Genomic DNA, 20,201 nt, shown 5'->3' with positions numbered 1-20,201 from the left:
GGGGCTGTCAGTCTGGAGGGCCGGGCGGTGCAGCGAGCTGGCAGTACCGCGAGTCCTTGGGCCTTTGGCAGGACTCTGCTGTTCATGCTGACACTTTCTCCCTCACGCTAGGACCCCCATTTTGGTCATTCGGAGATGTTTGTAAACAGCCTTGTGCACCTTGCTCTTTCTTCGCTGCTCTTCCACTCCACAGGACTCCCACGCTGGCCACACGTGGTGCGTTTTATGCATGTGAGATACTTGTTCTCTGTTCTCTTGGTTGGCCCTGAGCGTCTTCTGTTTCCAGCTCCAGCTCTCCGTTTCTTTAACTGCCCTGTGGTGGCTTGTTTAGAGTGAGGTGGTCTCCAGTGAGAGCCTGTGCCCCATCCCTTATCATCCCATGCCTGTACTCCTCCGTCACACCCGGTATTTCCCCCTCTCAAGTTCCCTACTGTCATAGCAGGCCTCTACTAGACCATTAGGCTCGAGAGGTGAATGTGGCTGTAGAGCTTTGAAGAAAGCCAACCTGCTTGGCTTTGAAGAAAGCCAACAGGCACCTGCTCGGGGAGAGTAACTGCTGTCACAGGTGCAGGAAGGAAGAAAGAACGACAGGTAGTCCGGAGAGGGCTCAAGGGGCTGGATGCTAAGCCAGACGCCTTGGCAGGGGGCCATTGCTCAGGCTCTCCTCTCTGGGAGGAGCATCCTCAAGCCTGCACCACACACCCAGGGGAGGTGACTGCAGGGGATGAAGAAGTTGGAGCAGGCCTCAGGGCTACGGACCTGTCCAAGGAGGTCACCAAGGGGCCCCTGCGCAAACCCTGCCACATGTAAAGACGAGACCTATCCTGTGAGCCTGACACACACGCCCCCGCATGTGACCCCAGGCCGACAGAGTGACTGAAGTTCTGTTTTCTGGGTCAGCCACGGCCTCCACCTCCACGCAGGGTGCTAATCAACACACCCAAGCGCACACACAGCTTGTGCCTCTGGAGGACTGCAGGCAAAGCAGGAGATGCCAGGGGCGGCTTCTGCACTGATAGAAATTGCCCCTCGGAGAGCTCTGGTGACATTGAGTCAAAGGCATTGCTGTGCCGGTGGCTAGAAGTTCCCCAAATGACAGAAGAGTTGGCATAGGAAGGCATGCCTGGAGACCCTCTGGTGCAAGAGCCCTGCTCAAGCAGGGTGTGCTGCAGCAGGTTGCCTAGCACCGTGGCCAGGCAGGTTTCCAATGTCTCCAAGGACGCAGACTCCACAACCTCTCAGGGCAGCTGCTTCCAATGTGCCATCAACCTGCACAAGGACAAAGTGCTTCCTTAGGCTCAGGGAGAATTTCCCGCATGCCACTTTGTGCCCATTGCCTCTCCTCCTGACCCGGGGCACCGCTGAGAAGAGTCTGCCTCCATCTGCTTTACACCCTCCCATCAGATGCCTCTCAACATTGATGGGATCCCTGCAGAGCCTTCCCTTCTCCAAGCTAGACAGCCCCACCTCTCTCAGCCTCTGCTGTCTGTGACCTTGTCTCCCCTTGCTCCGTTCTCACCAGCTGGTCCATTGCTTCAGCAGCGCAGACACCAGCTGGCCAGCTCCTGGGCCACCCTGGCACTTCAGGACTTCAGGGCCCTGGGCACCCAGGCTGCACACCGCAGCTCGACAGCAACTGGACTCTCGGACAAGGTGGACCTTCGTCCCTCCAGCTCACTCGCAACTTAAAGAATGCCACAGCTCTCGTCGCAGAGCTTGAACACGCTTCTCTTTACTGAGAGTCAGAGACAGGGTGGGCCCCTGTGGCTGCAAGTCAGCGTCCCTCCTGGGGGAGGCAGCACATCTGGGCTGCCGATGCAGGCTGGGAGGCCGCAGCAGCCCGCACCGCACTTCCTCTGGCAGGGGCTGGGGAGCGGTGGCATCGCTCGGGACCGTCACGAGGCCTGACCCGCAGAGGTGCCAAGAGGAAGGAGCCCGCGTGGGCTGGGACAGCGCTGGCTCGTCAGGGCCGTCTGTATGGATGTTGGGAACGGCGCCTTAACTGCGCGCGGCCCGGCCTGCGCTCTGGCCCGGTCTGGCCTGACCGGCTGCTGCTCGCAGGAGCCCGGGAGCTGGGGGATGATGCCGCTTGGCTGCTACTGTTGGAGCTGGCCGTCCCTGGCTGCGTGCTAGAGGCTGTAGAGAGAGGCAGGAGGGTCAGCAGCATGGCCCCACGTGCCCAGGGCAGGAGAGGCCAGAGCACTGGCCCCCTGGCAGTATAGAGGCTCTGCCAAGCCTGGCCTGAGCACCCATGGGAGGCTCTGCCTAGCCCTGGCTGTGGCCTGGGGGCATCCGGGGCCACCCAGCTTCTCCCCTTACCGGTGCCCAGGCCCGCGCAGTCGTCACACTCCCATGTGACTGCGGTGGGCCTCAAGGCGGAGCAGCGGTGGTGCGTGCCTTTGGCAGCGTAGGAGGAGCAAAGCAGCAGTTGCCATGGCCTAGGAAAGCAAACGGGTTGGTGGCCAAAGTGGCAGCCAGCGCTGCCCGTGACTCTAGGGAGGCAGCCAAGGACAAGGGTACTCGAGCAAGAGGGGGGCCTGGCCCAGCTGCCTGGCCTGGCCTGGCCCCCCAAGTGCCAAGGGCCCTTGCTCCCAGAGCTCCTGGGGAGGCCAAGAGCCTGGGCACAGCCCCCCACCAACCGGCCACTGCTTGGCACACCACTTGGCCACTGCTAGCAGGGGCATCCCTCCTGCCCCAGCAGCACAGCATGCCTGTGCAAAGGGCTGTCCCGTTGCCTGTTCTCCTGCCCCCGCAGGGGGTCCATCCCTCTTCCAAAGACCTTCAGAGAGCGTGCAAGACTGGCACTAAGGCACATGGCCAGCAGGGGAACTGGGGCTTTGACGACTTACCCCTCTTCTGCTGCCTCTTCTCTGCCTCGCACAGAAAGACACTGGTTGGTGTCACATCGACGGTGCCTCTCATGCAGCTCAGCAAAGGCCCCCTCTGCCTCCCAGGTGGGTTGCCTGCCAGGTCGAAGCCAAGCAAGGGATGAGCCTCCCCTGCCCCGTAGACTTGTGCCCCTCTTCTGTCTCGTGGGCACATGGCAAGGGCAGAAGAGAGCCAACCTCATGGGCACTCAGATGCCCACAGAAGACATTTCCCACAGGAAGGTCTCCCTGTCTTGACACTGCGGGCACTGGAAGCAGAAGAAGCCAGCGCCGAGAGCCTGTTGCTGCAAGAGAGGCACGGCAGCACTTGGGCACGTGGGGCACTGCCCACTGCTGGCCACCGGCCATGACCAAGGTGGGGCCGCGGGAAGGGCCTCATACCTGGATGCAGCCCTGATGGAACCAGGCGTGCCTGCACGCGGGGCACACCAGAGTGTGATGGGAGAGCCTTCCCTCCACGGGCTCCAGACAGATGAGACAGCAGGTCTCCCCATCCTGCTGCGCCTCCATGGTCTGCTCCGGGCGATGTTCCCAGCAGAAGGACCTGGGTGGCACAGGGAAGAGGTGGGCGAGGTGCCTTTCTGCGCAAGACTATCCCGCAAGCTCTAGAGGCTGGCAGCTCCCAGGCAATGTGTGCATGCCTCTCTTCTACCCCTTTCTGGCCCATGAATCTCCCACCCAAGGGTGCTGGCATGTTCTAGCTGAGGTCCGGGCATCATCCCTCTGTGCTGGGCTCTGGTGTCCTTGCACCAAGCTGAGGACCTGCACTGCAGACAGGAGGCCGGAGCAAGCCACTGGCTTTCCAGCCCACCTTCCTCGGGAGCCGAGCACAAGGGATTGCCAGGGCATGGCTTAGGGCACCCTCCCACTCTGCTCCTGCACCCAGTGGAGGCAAAAGGGGCGCAGAGAGGAGCCCTCCCGGCTCCAGCAGGGCTCTTGCAGGGTCCCGGCAGCACAGAGCTAGCTGCCCTCTTGGCCAGGGCTGCCTGCAGGACGACGGAGGCAGAGGCCACCCAGCATGAGCCTCGTCACCTCTTACCTGTACTGCCCAAAGAACTGCGAGGCGCAGCCATCCTCGCAGCCACGCGGGAAGTGGAAGCTGCGCTTGCAGCCCTTCTGCCGGCACCTAATGGTGGCCCCTCGCTCGCCGCAGACATAGCAGAGCTAGGACGAGCACAGCGGCCCCCCGTCAGAGACATGCTCAGGGCCCCCAAAGCCTGCTGCACACCTTTGGCAAGGCTGCAGGCATGACGGGGGCACTGCTGGCTCACGTGCTGCAGCTCTGCCTCAGGCGCTGGGCTTCCTGCCTCTGCTGCAGCCTCGCTGCAGCTCCCGGGCCTTGCAGGAGTGTTGCCGGCAGCTGATGCAAGACCCCGGGATTTCCTTCCCGCAGCATAGCCTGAGCTCGCACAACCCAGGCCGGCACAAACCTCCCCACACCCCTGCTAGCTCTTCCTTCACCTTCCGAGTTGCCTGCTTCACTGCCCGCCTGATACCCGCCGGAAGGAACTCGTCGGCTCCCGTCTCGCTGGCGTGTCTCACAGGGAGCCCGCTGGCAAGAGACTGACAAACAGAAAAGTCCCGGAGCTCAGTAGGTCGGGGAGGCATGGCGCATTGCCGGCAGGTGCTGCTGAGACCCTGGCGAGAGGCCATGCCCACTTGCCCGGCGCTGGGCACGCTGCCGTGCTCACGGGCCTTCGAGCTGCTCCGCAACAAGCAGCGCAGAGGCCTGGAGGGGTGGGAGGCCGGGCTGCGCTGTGGCCTGGCAAGGCACCGCTGCCCGGGAGCGCCCGGGCGAGGGGCTGGGGGACGCTGCTGCGGGCAGCACTGGGCTGCTGGGCCTCGCTGAGCGGAGCACCCGCCGTGTTGGGGCGCACGAGGAGAACCCGAGCAGAGCGCAGCAAAGGGACTGCGGGAGGAGTTGACACCCGCAGAGCTCTCGGGAGGACGTTGAGACCCAGGTGCATCCCCACGTGCCCATCGTGCCCGGCGGGGCAGGGAGGTCGCAGGCTGCTGGGCTCGGCACCGGGGGGACGCTGGACGCAGCCCAGGGAGACTCACCAGGCAATTCTCGTGGGCGCAGAGACCGTCCTTCCGCTGTTTCTCGCCGTACAGATCCGAGTTGGAATCGGCTTGGCGACACAGCACGCAGGCTGCGGAGGGGGCTGCAAAGGCCCCAGCCACTGAGCACCTCGCTGGGGCTTTGGGAAAGGGTCCTGCAGGGCTTCCCCCACCAGGGCCTGCTCCCTCCCTGCGGCGCAAGTGCCCTCCTGGTGATGACTGCTGCCCCCACGGCTCCCCGACAGCCCCACGCTGACCCGGAGGAGGCTCTGGCCCCGGCCCCCAGAGCTCCCACGCACGACCTGCTCTTGCCTTCCCCTTGCCTCTGCCGGCCCCTCTCGTCCCTTCTTGGGAGCCCCTGGCTCCCAGCCAGACCTGCGAAGTGAAGACCTCTCCTCCCTGCACACCTCTCCCGCCTAGCACGTCCCTCGCCGTGGCCCAGGCCTCGTGCGCGGCAGAGCAGCTCAGGCTCGCTCTGCTCTCACCCTCCTCCCTGGCATCGGCGCCTTGCGCTTCATGGCGCACACGAGGCAGCTCGACAGCGAGTGCTCCGGGAAAGATCTGCCCCGGCAGCGCCGGGGTCTCCGCTCCAGGCACTCCTTCGCCGACCCTGGGGGAGCAGCGGGGCCGGGGTGACTCCGCAGCCCAGCGCGGCCCAGCCCCAGCGGCCGCGGCGTGCGGCCCCGCTCCTGCCGCCGCGGCAGCCCCGCGCGAGCCCCTTCCTGCCCGGCCCCGGGGCGACCTCTCGCCGCCCGCCGCAGGGGCCGCGGCCCGGGAGCCCCGCGGGGCTGGAGCAGGGCCCCGGGCCCAGCCCTGCGCGGGGCAGCACCACCTCCCCTGCGCGCACCTGTCCCGTGCTCAGAGGCGCTGGTAGTGCTGGGGGGCCGGAGGCAGGCTGACATTACTAATTCCTGTGTGGAAATGTGGGCCCTATTTCCTAAGTCAGTAAAGGTGAAACGGCAGCTTTTGAAATAAGAACCTATGCTGAGCCTTAAGGCTTTGGAAGGCTTTGAACACTTATGTTCAAAGTCTAGATATTGTCAGTTATCCCAGATTTGAAAGTTATTACATTCAACTGTATAAAAGAAAAAAATGGGGGGGAAACGATTGCATTTAGTGGCAATTTTCTGGCACTCTCTGCCTTAAATTCACTATTTGATTTCAGCAGCAATAGAGAAGAATCAGAGTATTTCCTCCTCCCTTTTCTCCCACTCATAACCCCTATCAATCTCATGTTTGACATCAAGTAGGATTTTCAACAGATTTTTTTTTCACACTTGTAAAATATCAACCCTGGATCTGATACAATCTCCTTGGATTTCTCTGCCTTTCTGAGGCGGATTTCTGGGGGAGTGTAAGCTGGAGAAGCAGGTGACATCATTGCTAATACTCCTTTGTGGCAAATGAGCCTGAGAAGTTCTATGAAAAGGCAAAGAAATGTGAGCTGTCAGGCTGTGTGCCTACTTGCAGAGAGGAATTTTATCTGATAGATTTAAAAATGTGTCTTTTGAGAGAGGAGGGGTAAAATATGAACATGGCCAAAGCAGTGAACATGATTCATGAACACCAGATAGATTGTTGTCCAGTACATATAAACCAAGTGCAATCCTAGATTACTGGAAGAACTCATTTAGTAGCAATATTTTGAACAACTACCATCTAGCAACTGGATAATAGCATGATATAAATGGAAGCCTCTTTCTCATATCTGCCTGAATTCTACTTTAAAAAATTCAGAAGGCAAAACTTACCTTTCTTTCCTTCTTGGGCCCATCAACATATTCCATTGAGCTACCAGAGACTTTGAGAAGCTTTTCCAACACCTAGAGATAGCTGGAGGAAGGTGTCACTGACTTTGCCTGTTTTTGCAGTCTTACTGTTATCCTGGAGATAGGAACAGAAGTAACATAAAGGACACCTTTATCCAGTCACATAGTTCTGTTAGAGAAATACTGTAAGAAAAACCTTGCAAATAGTTAACAAGACTCAAGGACAAGGGAGAGAGAAAAACAGTACTGCAAAGGATAAGCAGCTCTGGCTAAATAACCTTGATGAAACCACAGCGCTTTGAAGAATGTGAGGGGTAGGTAAGACAAAAACAGCAGAATAACCCAGAAGTGACCTTAGGTTCATTAAGGCTTATTAACATATTAAACTACACACCCCTAAATGAATAATGAGATGGAAATGACATGATAATGATGTCACTGCCTCTTCTCCACTTCCTATGCTAATTAACAAGAATGTGAAAGTGCAAGCGCAGAGCAATTACCTGATGTAATGAAACCAATAGAAAGATTTGTATAAAGTACTCCCTGGAAAGTGTGTATAAATCAAGAATGAGAGGGGGAGAAGGGGTGCTAGCTTTGTGGATTTACCACCTAGCACCCATCTCTGCGCAGAAATGAAATAAACAAATATCTCGACCCTGTGTGTCTATTAGTTGCTTGCACACCGGGTAACAGAACCCAGATTTTGGGACAACAGTTCCTCTACAAGTAAGCATTGGAGAACTGCTACATGCTATAGAGGTTGGTCTGTCTAGTGCTACCAGTATCCAAGACCTCCTGGATTATGACTAGTGAGGCTGCGTGGGTCCTATCAACTGTCCTGATCAATGTGTAGCTTCCCCATTTAAAGTATTCAGCTGTAACCCAGGCCCAGCACTGATAACAGCCCAGCTGCCTAACCTTGGCTCACACTGATGAGAAAACTTGCAAGTTGTGAGAAAAAAACTTGTAGAAAAAAAGTCAAGCAAAATAAGAAAGCTAAAACCACAGACAGATGTAGGATTGTTGAGATAGGTATCAGTAGTAATTTGAGAATTTAAGGAGAAAAGAAAAAAATATGGAAAGGTTAAAAAATCCTAAGGAAAAAAAAAAAAAAAGAGAGAGAGAGAGAGAGGAGTCAGAAGATAGCAACTCAGGGCTATCAAAGAGCCATTCCAGGTAGTCCTGCAGGCTGATCCTTCATCTCCTGACTGATGCCTGCCTGGTTAACAGAGGATCTTTGGATGCCCTACCAGTGGTGATGAGGATACTAATGCTTAGCCTGACAGCTTTTTAAATTCTAACTATTGTTTACATTAGATAATAAATATTTTATACTCTAAGTTGTGTATATGCAGCTTGCAGAGTGTCTTTGTGCATGCAGAAAGTTGCTTGAAGTGGCCTAGAGAGAAATAACACATGACCCTTTATATTCAAGGAAATTAAGTCTGTGTTGAATCATACTGTGCTTTCTCAGGTATGTCCTGTTGGAGTGTAGCTGCTGTTCATGCCAGGCTGTCCAAGGGTAAGGTTCACAACCTTGCCCTGTGAGCTTTTCTGGCTGTTTTTAGTATACCATTTAAACATCGGCAAGTCTGTCTCCAAATTGTTTTGTGAAAACACCTGGACGTACTCTGCTCCTCTTCATTAATGTCTTAACTGGGCACAAATTGTTGGGACACGCCACTAAAAGCAGATGGTGAGAAACTCAGTGGGGTAGCCTTTATCTAACCTTCATTATTCAGCCTTCTAGCCTTAGAATTACTAGCTAGAAAATCCTTTAAGGATTACCTGACATAATGACATTTATTAAGGTTTGAATAGATGTTTTCCCTGCAGCGAGGGGAAACATCCGGGCGTACACTTAACATATAAGCTTGTCACTACGGATCTCCCTGCTGAATCTCAGGCTTCACTTTTCCCCTCACCTTCATGTATACATTCCCGTGAGGCATCACAGAGCCATGAGACTGGACACCAATATATCAGGAATAAGCTTAACAAGGCGTCTCCCAATAACCTCTGGGGATATTTACAGTACTTTGTTTCATTACTTGTCTTGGCAAAACACCACTGGGCTGTGTCTAACTGCTATGATTGGCTTCCCTCACCTTCCCTCTTCCACCTTCCCTCATACTAAATGTTTGATCCTCACTCCTTCCCCCCATCCCGAATATTTGCCCCTTCCTCTATAAGTGGTTTCCTCCTTGTCTTACAGTCCTCAGTCTGGGAATGTCGGTTAGCTTACATATAATCATAGACCCTTCTTTTATGCAGGAATCCAAAATCTCTCCTTCACATGGGAATGAAATTAATGTGCAAGTCCTGACTTCAGTGACATTTAGACAGTCTAAATCTTGCCCTTAGACTTTGCTATCAGGATTCCAAATTGGTAAATCAAGTAATTAAGGTTTAAGAGATTACAGATTAGTATTTGAAAGAATGACATTTAAATTACCATAAAATGACTGCAATTTTGGTACAAAAAAAGCAAGCTATTAAAATTATTGTATTAAACTCTACAATTTGCTCTAAAATTTGTGTTGGAATTGTGTTTTCAATTATTTATGATCGTACTTAATTTCAACATTTAATATTTTCCAAGAGGCTTTGTATAACCAAAGGATACATCACTTCCCTAGGAGGCTGAATAGATAGTTGTTAAAAGAAATAATTGCTTGCTTATTGCTTTTTTCATAAAGTGTTCAAATTTCTGAAATAAAAAAGCCAAAACTTTCAGATTTATCTCAGTTGGGTATTTTTTTGTCCAAATCTTCAATGTTCTTAGAGCAAAATTTCCAAGATGTCCAATGTAAGATGTAAGTCTTAATCCTAATGATTACATCCTTGAACTGAAATAAAAGATGAAGAAACAGGTGCTGGTATAAACTAGTGGCATAACTGCCTTTCAGAACAAGAGCCAGATGCCACACCTGCTCCTTCCCAGACAAGTGTTTTGCGTGCAAAGGACTACAGAAGCATTATCTGGCCTGACATGGTACTTCTGGTCACTAACTTACTCTTGCATTCCAGGTTACACTGACCCTCAGTCATTCCAACTCACCCATAGTTTGGCACTCAGAATAGATTTCTAGAAAAATGGGTCACCTCAGGATAAGGCAATTATGAAATCCATGTTAGTATCTGGGCAGATTCCAGTATCTCTATGCGTTAGGCAATCACAACAAAAATTCTGAATTGTCTCTTATATGTTTTAGAAGGGTAAGATAAGTGAAGCGAATGACTGATAAATAGGCAGAGAAAGCTCCTTCTGGTGTAAATGTGTTTGACACACATAAGGTAGTCACTCACTTTGAGGAGAAAAAGAGAATTTCAGATACACTTCCCTCTAGGGCATTTCCATCCAACTCGTTTGTGTTCTCCTCTTTTCCCTTCCCAAGTACTGGTTGTTTTGAATCCTATTTTGAGGTGCCTTGTCTCTCCAGTTTATTACACAAGGAACAAAGGCACTAGCAACTTGGGGCTGTTGCAATGTGGAGTATCCAGGTTCCTCTAAATATGTAGTCCTCTGGTTTTCTCTCTGAAGAAACATCGTCTCAGGAGCAATTTTGGGTTGTAGTAGTCAAATTTATTTCCACTATAGAAGCACACTTGTTTCAGTAATAGAAAAATAACATTTTTTTTTTTTTTTGCAAAATAAAAGTAATCCTGTAGTGGTATAAATATATTTACTTGCACAAGAATCCATGTAAGTCACTCAACATATACTCAGTTTTAGTATTCTGATAGTCTTAAGTTTCAAATGGAGTTAACAAAAGCTAGCTGAGAAGTGCAAAGTTTGGCTCAGTTGTAATTTAAACAGATATGTGTATGAAATCATAGAAAGTTTCCTTGTTCTTTATTATTATTTTAAATGAATACATCACTTATGAAAAAAATGACAACTTCAACAATAATCACTTCTGTTTACCTAATTTAACACATACTGTATGGTGTCAGCCATTCAAGCTTCTTTATCCTGCCTTATTGAGATGATCTTAATCCTGGCCAGGTAGAACTAACATCAAGAGTGAGAAGCTTAGTGTTCCTTAACATGGGCTCTGCCTTTGACTTCACTCCCAAGACTCCCATCATGAGCTACTGTCTCTCAAGGAACAGATCAAATCTAGCAATTTACTTCAGGGGGTCACCACAGGTTGATCTGACAGCTACTTCCTGCTACTAAGTCCTCTTGCTATATTCAGACAGGTAATCTAGATGTAAATTATTCTATATAGCATTATTCATGACCTGATACATCCAACAGTGTAGGTATTATTGATATACAGCTTTGTGTAGTATGAATACTTCATGCAAATGGAAGGAGTTCACTATCTTCTGCACTCCTACTCAGTTTAGGTCATGGAACAACAGTAGACACCACTGTAGGGAATTTAACTTGTACTTCACTCTTAGATAATTCCTGAACTCCTCTTTTAATTGTGGGGATGGAAAACTCTGAAAGGGGGGAACTGAGTATAATGAAGCAATCACATCATAGCTCTGTGTTACTGTGTTCAGTTTAAATTACACATATATACTGTGTGGGCTATCTTCCGCACCATGCCCTCACAACATATGCTGATTTATTTTGTGATTCCTGTAATTTTAGGGAATTACTGTTACTGCATTAAAAAAAAAATCAATTTGTCTGTGGGAAGAGGACACCAAACTATACAATACAATACTAAAGACAAGTGAACATAACATTTTGCTCTGATATACTGAAAAACAATTTCATACATAAGCTCCATTTATGTAGGCACACTGACTTATTAAGCACTATTCCATTTTTAAAAGTTTAACATCAACATTCAATTCTGGACAGAAGAACATTAAGCCCCTAGAACAGTTTCAGTATTAAGAAAAGAACAACCTCTATTTTACAAACATCAAAACACTAAATCTATGCTTAAGTTAAGAAGTTCACTGCAAGTGGCCCTCTCTCTGAATTCTAAGACGTTCTTTCTCCACTTGCAAGCGTTCCTTCTCAATCTGCAGCTTCTCTGACTCAAACTTTAAGAACTGTAATCTCTCTTTCTCTAACTGCAAACGTTCTTTCTCAAGTTTTAACTTTTCAGTTTCTAGATCCAGAGGCTGCATGATGGGTTTCTCTATTTGAGCAAGGTCATTTTCTAGGGTAGGTTTTTCAGCTTGCAGAGTCGCTAGCCTCAATTTCTCTCGCTCAATCTGAAGTCGCTCCTTCTCAAGTTGAAGTCTCTCATGCTCCAAGTCAACATGCCGTAACCGTTCTTTTTCTATTTGCAGACGCTCCTTTTCCACCTGCAGCCTTTCAGCTTCAATGTCTAGTCGCTGTTTCTCCAACTCCACCTTCTGCTTCTCCAGATTTATAAGCAAGTGAGAATCTTCATAGACTAGCCTAGCTTGAGCAGAGCTTAGATTTCCAAACTCTTCAATGTGAGTAAAATCTGGTAGGTCATTTTCCTTTTTCGAATCTGGCAAAACTGATGACAAAATTTCTTCTTCTTCCTCAATAGGAAACTGCAGAGACAAATGCAATATGCCAGAATTATATTCAAGTCTCTTTACCATAATAAATCTGTTACAACTAACCTCAATGAAAACAGCAAGCATTTTGTTTTGCAGGTTTTTTTGTTTTACTATCTTAAAAATTAATCCAGATTTGTTTTCTTACATTTTGTAGAATAACCATGCTAGATTCAAAGACTGTTCTATGTTATTTTACAAGTACAGAAATATGTCAGATTTACAAGTTAATATCCGATAACCAAAAATGTAAAACCAATTCTTCAGTGGATATGCAAGAAAAGTACAGGAGAGAACACACTTTTTCTTTTACATAACTTTACCTTTAAACAAAAAAAAGGCATGACAGATACTACAGATTATACAAAGCCTCTGAAAGAAAACTGGATTTAAAAAGCATGCATTGTTCTATTTTTTCATATAGCTCCATAACACTTCTATGAACCACTAAGGATTTGTTGTGACCAATCAATTTATCAAAGCAGCTGGATCTGTAGGATATTTGGTTATGTAAATTAACCTAGCCTTCATTAAAATGAGAATTCCATTTCTAAGAACATTTAATATTGTTCTGTATTTGAATTCATCTGACTTATTTTGCATGCTCCTTTCAGATTGCATTAATTGATCCATAAACTAGACTTGTTAAATCAATTTTGTATAGACTTGTTCTTTTCAAAACCATTTATGACATAGGCAACTTTGGGGCTAGCACTGTTGCTCCTGTTGGACTGTAACAATTCATGCAGAATTACAGCCATTATAGGCTACAAATACATAGTACATATGGGATCATCATGTCCCGCTGAGTATGCTACAAAGGAAAGAAACTGAGGAAGATATGGGTTCAGAAAATCTTAACACAATGAGATCCACTGCCAATCCTCCCATATTAGAGAAAACAGACAAATTTCAGCAGTAGTCAGACAGCATTCTCACTACCATTAAACAGCTTACATTGATAAGTACAACCAATATTCCAGTACTCCTCTCAAATGAGCAGAGAGAGGATTTGCTCCCAAATCAAAAAGTTCATTTACCAATTTTTAAAACAGTATAAATATGTAGAGGCAGATCAAAACTACCGTAACATTTAATTTCACTCTAGTTGGTTGCCTCACCCAGGATAGTCACGGTACTACCAATAGCATCAACCTTTGCAGGTTTCATAGCTGCTTGTCAGAATTAACATTGAAATTTTGACAGTAATGGCTAGTTGACTTGTTCATGTTACAGTTTCATCTCAAATGCGTTCATTTTAAGAAATGCAAACAGCACTCCATCTTCCTGTATCTCCAGGTTACAAATATTTTCATGTGTGAAAAAGGTGCATTTCTCTCCTGTGTTCATCTATATAAACAGCCTGAATATTAAAATAACTATGATTTCCTTCAATACATATGTATTTTCATCCTCCTGATGGCATTAATTGCTATCTATGGCATGCAGAATTGGGAAATATATATGCAAATATATATTCAAAGTTGTGTGGTATTAATTTAATAACCAATATCCAAGACTGTACACATAACAACAAGTTGTTGGATTTGAATGCCAACTCTCAGATACATACTTGTTTCTACAGATTCTTTAATTCACACATTCAGACAAAACTAGAAACAGATGCTACCAAGAAGGATAGCAAAAAGCCCCACACTGATGTGTAAAGAAGGCCATATTGAATACAGCTACCGTCTCCTAATTACTTACTTCAAAACTCTGCGGATCCTCCTCTTCCTCTTCCACTTTGATTTCTGTTAAAGATCCACCTGCTTCTCTGAAGTCAGTGATATTCTGCCATTCAAAACTACATTCATTTGCAAATCCCATTTTCTCATCCATTTCTTCATTGAGAGAGTCATCTAAATCAGATGAAGGAAAGTGAAACCCAGCACCTACTACTTTGATGTTTGCGTTCAGGCGTTTTCTCTTCATGAGTGCTCTCCAATCAAGGTACCGTCTTTTCACTTCTGTCCCTGTTCTTTGCTCTCCTTCACCTACAGCATTCACACATTCTGCTATTTCCTCCCAAGCTTTCCGTTTCATCTCATTAATTGTTGTATTAAGTTGCTTGGAAAAGAGTACTTCTTTTCTTTTTCTGATTTCCTTAAGGAGAGTTTGCGTTTCCTGAACACTAAAATTGCTTTTTCTTTTTCTTTTTAATTGTTTCATTTTTTCCAGCTTTAAGCTAATAATTTTACCAGAACAGATTCAAAAATGTTTTGACACTAATCAGTTATTAATACAAATAGAATTTTAAAAGCAATTAAAGTAGTTCACTCAGTTCTTGTGAAGTAAATTTTCTCTTCACTTGGTAGTATTTTCTATTTGTCAGACTTCCTAAGAGAAAAAGAGCAAACAACATAAATCTCAAAGATATGCAGTTTATATTTTCATTTAATTAACTTGACTCCTAAGTCAACTAGTTAAAGAACGCATATTCTCAACTGATCATTCATCCAATAGAAGAAAACAATTTTGTTAAATTCTGAATATAAAATAGCTACAGATGGGCTTCTCTAATCTCATATGAATTATCAATCCATTAATATATCCATGTCACAAACCATCAAGGTTGAGTTGATATTTCCATAATAAAAATATGGCTCTTATGGTTTTGCCAGTTGAGATCTGCATGAGGCTAAAATTTGACATACACATCTCAGTTTGAATATTAAATTATTTTCAAAAGAAGCTAAAATTATCATTAGTTCAGAAACATAAAAGGTTTAAGTGACTGATTTTCTTCAACACTTTTAAAAGCTATTTCTATTTTCTTTTTTTAAGTAGATTGATTTGAAAGGTTGAAGTTTTAGCTGCACTTCTGATTTACTTTAATCAGAAAAGAAAAACTGGAACAATTCTGTTGAATGACAGAAAACAACTAGTAGTACATATTCAAATCATGGCACACATCAGAGATGCTTTAATAGGAAATAGATTTAGGAATAAGTCATTACATGCCAGTGTTAAAGCCTCCTCCATCCATCTCTCACGGCACAACCACCTCAACCCATGTCAGATGCGATCACAGCTTGAAAGCTAAGCCAGTCCTCTACCTTCTGCAGTAGCTGATCCTGTGCCTGACTCTGAAGGGAAAGCTAAACCCCATAATACACTTGACAGATTGTGAACAACTCTACAGAGATAGTGGAAAGTTTGAGTGGGTGAAACATATGGGAATATTAATGTAGTGATTAATACATCATGTACTGCATTACAAAAGAAAAGAGAGATTGAATTTAAAAAATGTTCTTAGATTGCTTAGTAAAAGTCCACCTTAGGATTTGTTTTGAATCTTCTGAAACACTTGTTACCCACCACCACTGGAAAAAGGCTTTAAACCAAGGAGGCCAATGTTTCACTATTAATCAATATAGTATTTACAGTTTCAAGCTGTTATGATTCTTCACTATTTAATCCAACATGGTATTTTGTCTGTGTGAAACATATGCATCATAAATTATATATTTGATTGCTATTGACTAATGGCTAATGGACTTAATGATTAAATAGCAAATGCTTTTTCTCAACCTATCCAGGTTGTTTATGTTGCTAAGTATTTTTTTTCTTTTTCTCCTGTTACTTTCCTAAGGCTGGTTAAAACTTACACATCAGCACATTACACAAAACCTCTCCATTTTGGGGATAATACACATACAATATTAGATATTGCTTTCTATCTGGTCCCCTTACGAAGTTTTCTGTATCAAGTAACATTCTTCTGCACTCCAGCATCTAAGCAGAATGGTATCAAATATTTTATAAAATGCGCCTTTAAAAAACTATTTCCCTATTTTTCCCAGTTAAAATGTTGCCCTATTGCCCCCTACTGTAAATTCACTTACTTCTGATGCTTGCTAGCTAGCAAATATGCAAAAGCTAACCCCAAGAAGAAACTAATTTCACAGAACATAAGTAGATACATAAGCATGTATCTACAAAGACTACAATACAGTGCTACCATGCAGTTACCCAATAATTTTGAATCTGCAAACTCAAGTTGGAAACTACATGTTACTGTTTCAGATGCATAAAACTTCCTGCCTTTCTGGAAAAAAAAAAAATTTAAGGAAAGAGAAGAATTAATTTAAAAAATAGCATCACTTGTCTGTTTTTAACACACTTAGCTCGACATGACCAGTAATAATAAAAAATGTTTCAGTTTTAAAAAAAATCAGATTTATAGCCACAACACAGTATTGAATCTGTTGGTGTATATAATTTTTTTCTGAGACCTTTTATCTGATTTTTAAGCTTCTCCCTTAGCCTTTATTACTATGAGCTTACCCTGAAAAGATACTAGGTATTATAATATTTACTTCAATTTGGAAGAAAAATGATTTATTTGGGACTTGCTTTTTGCTTTTTAACTCAAATTGCTTTTCTTCTGTTATTACAGCAATTGAATTTCTTGACTTATCAATCAAACTCTAAGTTCAGCTTGTTAAAAGTTAATTTTTAAAAAGTCATCAAGCAGTTTAATCTTTCTATAAAGTTACGAGTGCACTAAACTGGCGTTAAAGAATTGAGAGAGCTTTGGGAAACATCCAGAGTAACTGCCTTATTAACAGTGATCGATGGATAGACACGTATCCTCTTTCACACTGATGAAAAACATTTAAATCACTAAAACTGGAGAAATACGCATGCTTGGAGATACAGTCAAATGCTATCAAATTATTATTAGTTTCAAGTTAGGTTCAAAATAATCACACTGAGTTTATATAGTTACACAATGGCCTTAGCAACAATTCTTCCAACACACAGAACATTTGCATCTGTCTGATCTCAGGGTTTGTGTGTGAGGGAGAAATATTCAGAGGTATCAATTTTGAGTTTGTCTTCTAGGTAAAAAGAATTATTTAGGATTCCTACATACAACATAGTTTTCAGAATAATTAATTCTGGACATGTCACTACCAAGACATTGAACCTTTGACTAAGGTCAAGTCCTACTTATTTAAATCAGCAGAAATAACATGCTTGATTTTTAAGCATGTTCTTAAGTAAACACTTAAGTACTTAGCTGAATATGGGGCAAAGGGTCAGATTTATCAAAGGTTTGGGGAACTGGGTATGTTTCTTAGGGTTTACCTGAATAAAGCTGCTTTCATCTCGAGATGTATACTGCACGCATATACTGCACGAACCTTTCACCTAGCCCTGGCTAGGATCAACAAAGCAATGGTCATTCCCCAGTGGCAGGGAAATCACAGGATTTTAGAGACAGATATGGCACCTCTCTTTATCTCTACTCTTACAAAATTTCTCAGTACAAGCATAGCACAGTAGGGGAGAGAGAGTAGGCACAATCACAGGCCAAAAAAGAAAAGTCTTCACATCAGTTTTTATTCAACATTATTTTCTAATTTTCTAACTGTAATTCTACAGAAATGTAGAAGACAGAAATAATTCTCATCTTAGCTGCAGAAAAGGTTACAAGTTAAAATGCACCATTGTCCAGCTATCCTGTGAGTCAATCTCCTGGCTCCTTGCCCAGATCACAGGTGTTCTGAATCACCTGTATGTTCTCCCCATCCACTGTGGAAATGAAATGCCTACTCTTCAGTTTTAGATCTTATTTTACAAGTCAAGCAGATGAGCAACCTGACCAAATGAGCAGTGCAATATCTAACTTGGAAACTCTTGGCATCTATTGCCTTTATTATGCAAAATTTTCTTTGACTTTTTTCTTCTTGAGAATGTCTAGTACAAGCCCTTAAATTTGTAAATAGAATACCTGCAAGCCTTACTTGCCTATTTAAAAAAATAAAGTAGAAGGTAGTAGTCATGAGAAGTACAGAAGTTATCTTCTCCACTGGTCTTTTTTGTGTGAAAACATATTGACCCATTAAAGACATTTCCCTTCTTATTAATCTGTTAATAAATTTTCTTAACACATATTCACTTCCAGAATTGGATCAACCCCACTGTGAGATTATTTACCTCTTTCATGTATTAAATAGAAAACAATATGATCTTAATAAAGTCAAGGTTTGGAATATTCTCGTTTCCAATGTTGCTAGTTGCTCTCTGGGAAACTACTTTTTAATGTAGAAAACGAAATGTCATTTGCTCAGAGTATTTAAGGGACAAAAATGGTAACACGTCAAGATTTGTACATGTTCTAGATAGTTACAGAAAAAACGCTATCAGCCACCAATTTGAAAGGCATAATTTACAAAGACACAACATAGAGCATGTATAAATTTTGCTTTGATATAATGTCTAAACTATTAAGTTCATACATTTTGAAATAGTTGTAGATAAATATTACAGTCTTTGGAAATCAATACTGTAATTAGTCTACATTTCAGTGTCTTTGGTAGCACTGGAACAGGTTACCCAAAGAGGTTGTGGAGTTTCCTTCTCTGGAGATATTCAAAACCACCTGGATGCCATCCTGTCCTATGTGCTCTAGATGACTCTGCTTGAGCAGGGGGGTTGGACCAGATGATCTCCAGATGTCCCTTCCAACCTCAACTGTTCTGTGATTCTGTAGAGGATTCCACAACACATAATGCTCATGCAGGGAACCAACTTCGGAAAAAAGGGCGCTCCACTTGGAAAAAGAATGTGGCAATAAGTGCAGAGTGGACAAAAAGCTTTTAATCAGATCAAGCTACTTAGACCACTATGAAGACAAAGGACATGTGCAAGCAAAAAATTCTTCTCAAGTGTACGATCAAGAGTACTTCTGATATGTGACCAAACTCTCAGTCTCCTCACGCAGAATAGCTGCAGTGAGGCCATCTGAGAGAGAAACCAGTAGGGAGTTAACAGAGGATGCAAAGAGCTCCGGTTAGGTGATTAGCCATGCACCCATCGCACGGCAATGCCCTTCTGCGTGATAGCTGCAAATGTAAAATGCATTTGTACAGTTTGGGTACAAATGCAAAGTGCTGGCTAGAAAAACAGAAACCATTCTGACCACGCAATAGCCTAGAGTTTTCAAGGGGCTTCCAGGAAAGAGCGTAACAAGAAGCTCTAGGTTAGATGGAATTCTCCCAGGCTAGACCGATGGAGGTCGGGGAAGGCCCTCATCTCTGCACGACAGAAACAGACTGTCTCTGCTGAAATAAAAGGACTGTTACAAAACTGTGTGCAACACTCCCAAAATACATGAAATAAACAGATAAAGAAAATCTTTAAAGCATCCACATTCTGCCCCCCACGGCTTCTGTCTCCCCAGCTCACAATATAATATTGTGTGAGTACGGTCGGGAGCTGAGCGCTAAAAAACCACCACCACCAGAAAACAAACAAACAAAACGAAAAAAACCCTCTACCCAACAACAGAAGCGATCACCAGGACTGAATAGAATTGGTTAGAATTAACTCAAGATTTCTGAAGGATAATCCACGAGTGGGTTTTAAAAAATAATAATTACACGGATTTCCACGTCTTCTGGCTTTTCCCACTTCCAGAGGCTGCAGCCTGTGCCCGCGGGTGCGACGCCCCGGCCGGCAGCGGGGCCAGGCCCGCGCCGCCCGCAAAGGCAGGCGAGCGCGGCGCGGCGGGCAGCGCGCAGCGGCGGCCGCGCCGCGCTCGGGCCCGCGCCGCTCGCCGCCCCCGGCGCGGGCAGCCCGCGGGCGGCGCGGGGCCGGGGGCCGGCACGGCCGCCCCGAGGCGCGGTGGCGCCGCCTCGCCTCGCCCCGCTCCCTCCCGGCGCTCCCGCGGAGCCGGCGGGCCGGCTGCGCCCCCGCGGGAGCAGCGCACCGGGGACGGGGTCACCCCCCTCCCCCCCACACCCCCGCTCGGGTCCCCGGGGAGCAGCGCCGCGCACTCACCTGCGCCCAACTCCCCTCCGGGTCCCCTGCCCTGCAGCGGCCGCCGCGCTCCCATTGGGCCAGCCGCCTGCCTGTCAGCCCTCCGCGCGCGCCTATTGGCGGGGCCGGCCCGTCATTTCTCTGGCGGCGCCGCCTCCTCGCCGCCGTGACTCGCCCAGGTGGGCCGGAATCCCCCGGGCGA

General features: G+C 46.1%; 1 protein-coding gene and 1 pseudogene across 3 annotated transcripts; both read right to left on the bottom strand.

Annotated features, from left to right (window-relative positions):
• Positions 1–2,845: 2,845 nt before the first annotated feature.
• On the bottom strand, positions 2,846–4,541 carry LOC134144833 (PHD finger protein 7-like; annotated as a pseudogene).
• Positions 4,542–10,560: 6,019 nt separating this feature from the next.
• Positions 10,561–20,201, bottom strand: MSANTD4 (Myb/SANT DNA binding domain containing 4 with coiled-coils). 3 transcript variants are annotated; one of them, XM_062577554.1, is made up of 3 exons: positions 20,021–20,201; positions 13,937–14,566; positions 10,561–12,220 (listed from the first exon to the last, which is right to left on the bottom strand). In XM_062577554.1, exons 2-3 carry the CDS (start codon positions 14,396–14,398, stop codon positions 11,645–11,647), a joined length of 1,038 nt encoding a protein of 345 aa, XP_062433538.1. In that variant the 5' UTR covers positions 14,399–14,566; positions 20,021–20,201; the 3' UTR covers positions 10,561–11,644. The 3 variants fall into 3 exon arrangements, with proteins under 3 accessions (XP_062433538.1, XP_062433555.1, XP_062433548.1); XM_062577571.1 differs by lacking the exon at positions 20,021–20,201 and adding an exon at positions 19,621–19,705; XM_062577564.1 differs by lacking the exon at positions 20,021–20,201 and adding an exon at positions 18,575–18,667.

The sequence above is a fragment of the Rhea pennata genome, chromosome 1 (genome assembly GCF_028389875.1).
Source record: "Rhea pennata isolate bPtePen1 chromosome 1, bPtePen1.pri, whole genome shotgun sequence".
Lineage (NCBI taxonomy): Eukaryota > Metazoa > Chordata > Aves > Rheiformes > Rheidae > Rhea > Rhea pennata.
Note: the sequence above shows the minus strand (reverse complement) of the source record. Positions and strands in the feature narration are given on the sequence as shown.

What these genes read in the sequence shown, in the direction of transcription:
- MSANTD4 (XM_062577554.1), bottom strand. Translation starts at nt 14,398, where the DNA reads ATGAAACAATTAAAAAGAAAAAGAAAAAGCAATTTTAGTGTTCAGGAA. An exon ending in AGGATCCGCAGAGTTTTGAA is followed by an intron (nt 12,221 to 13,936) that starts GTAAGTAATTAG and finishes TTGTCTCTGCAG; the next exon opens with TTTCCTATTGAGGAAGAAGA.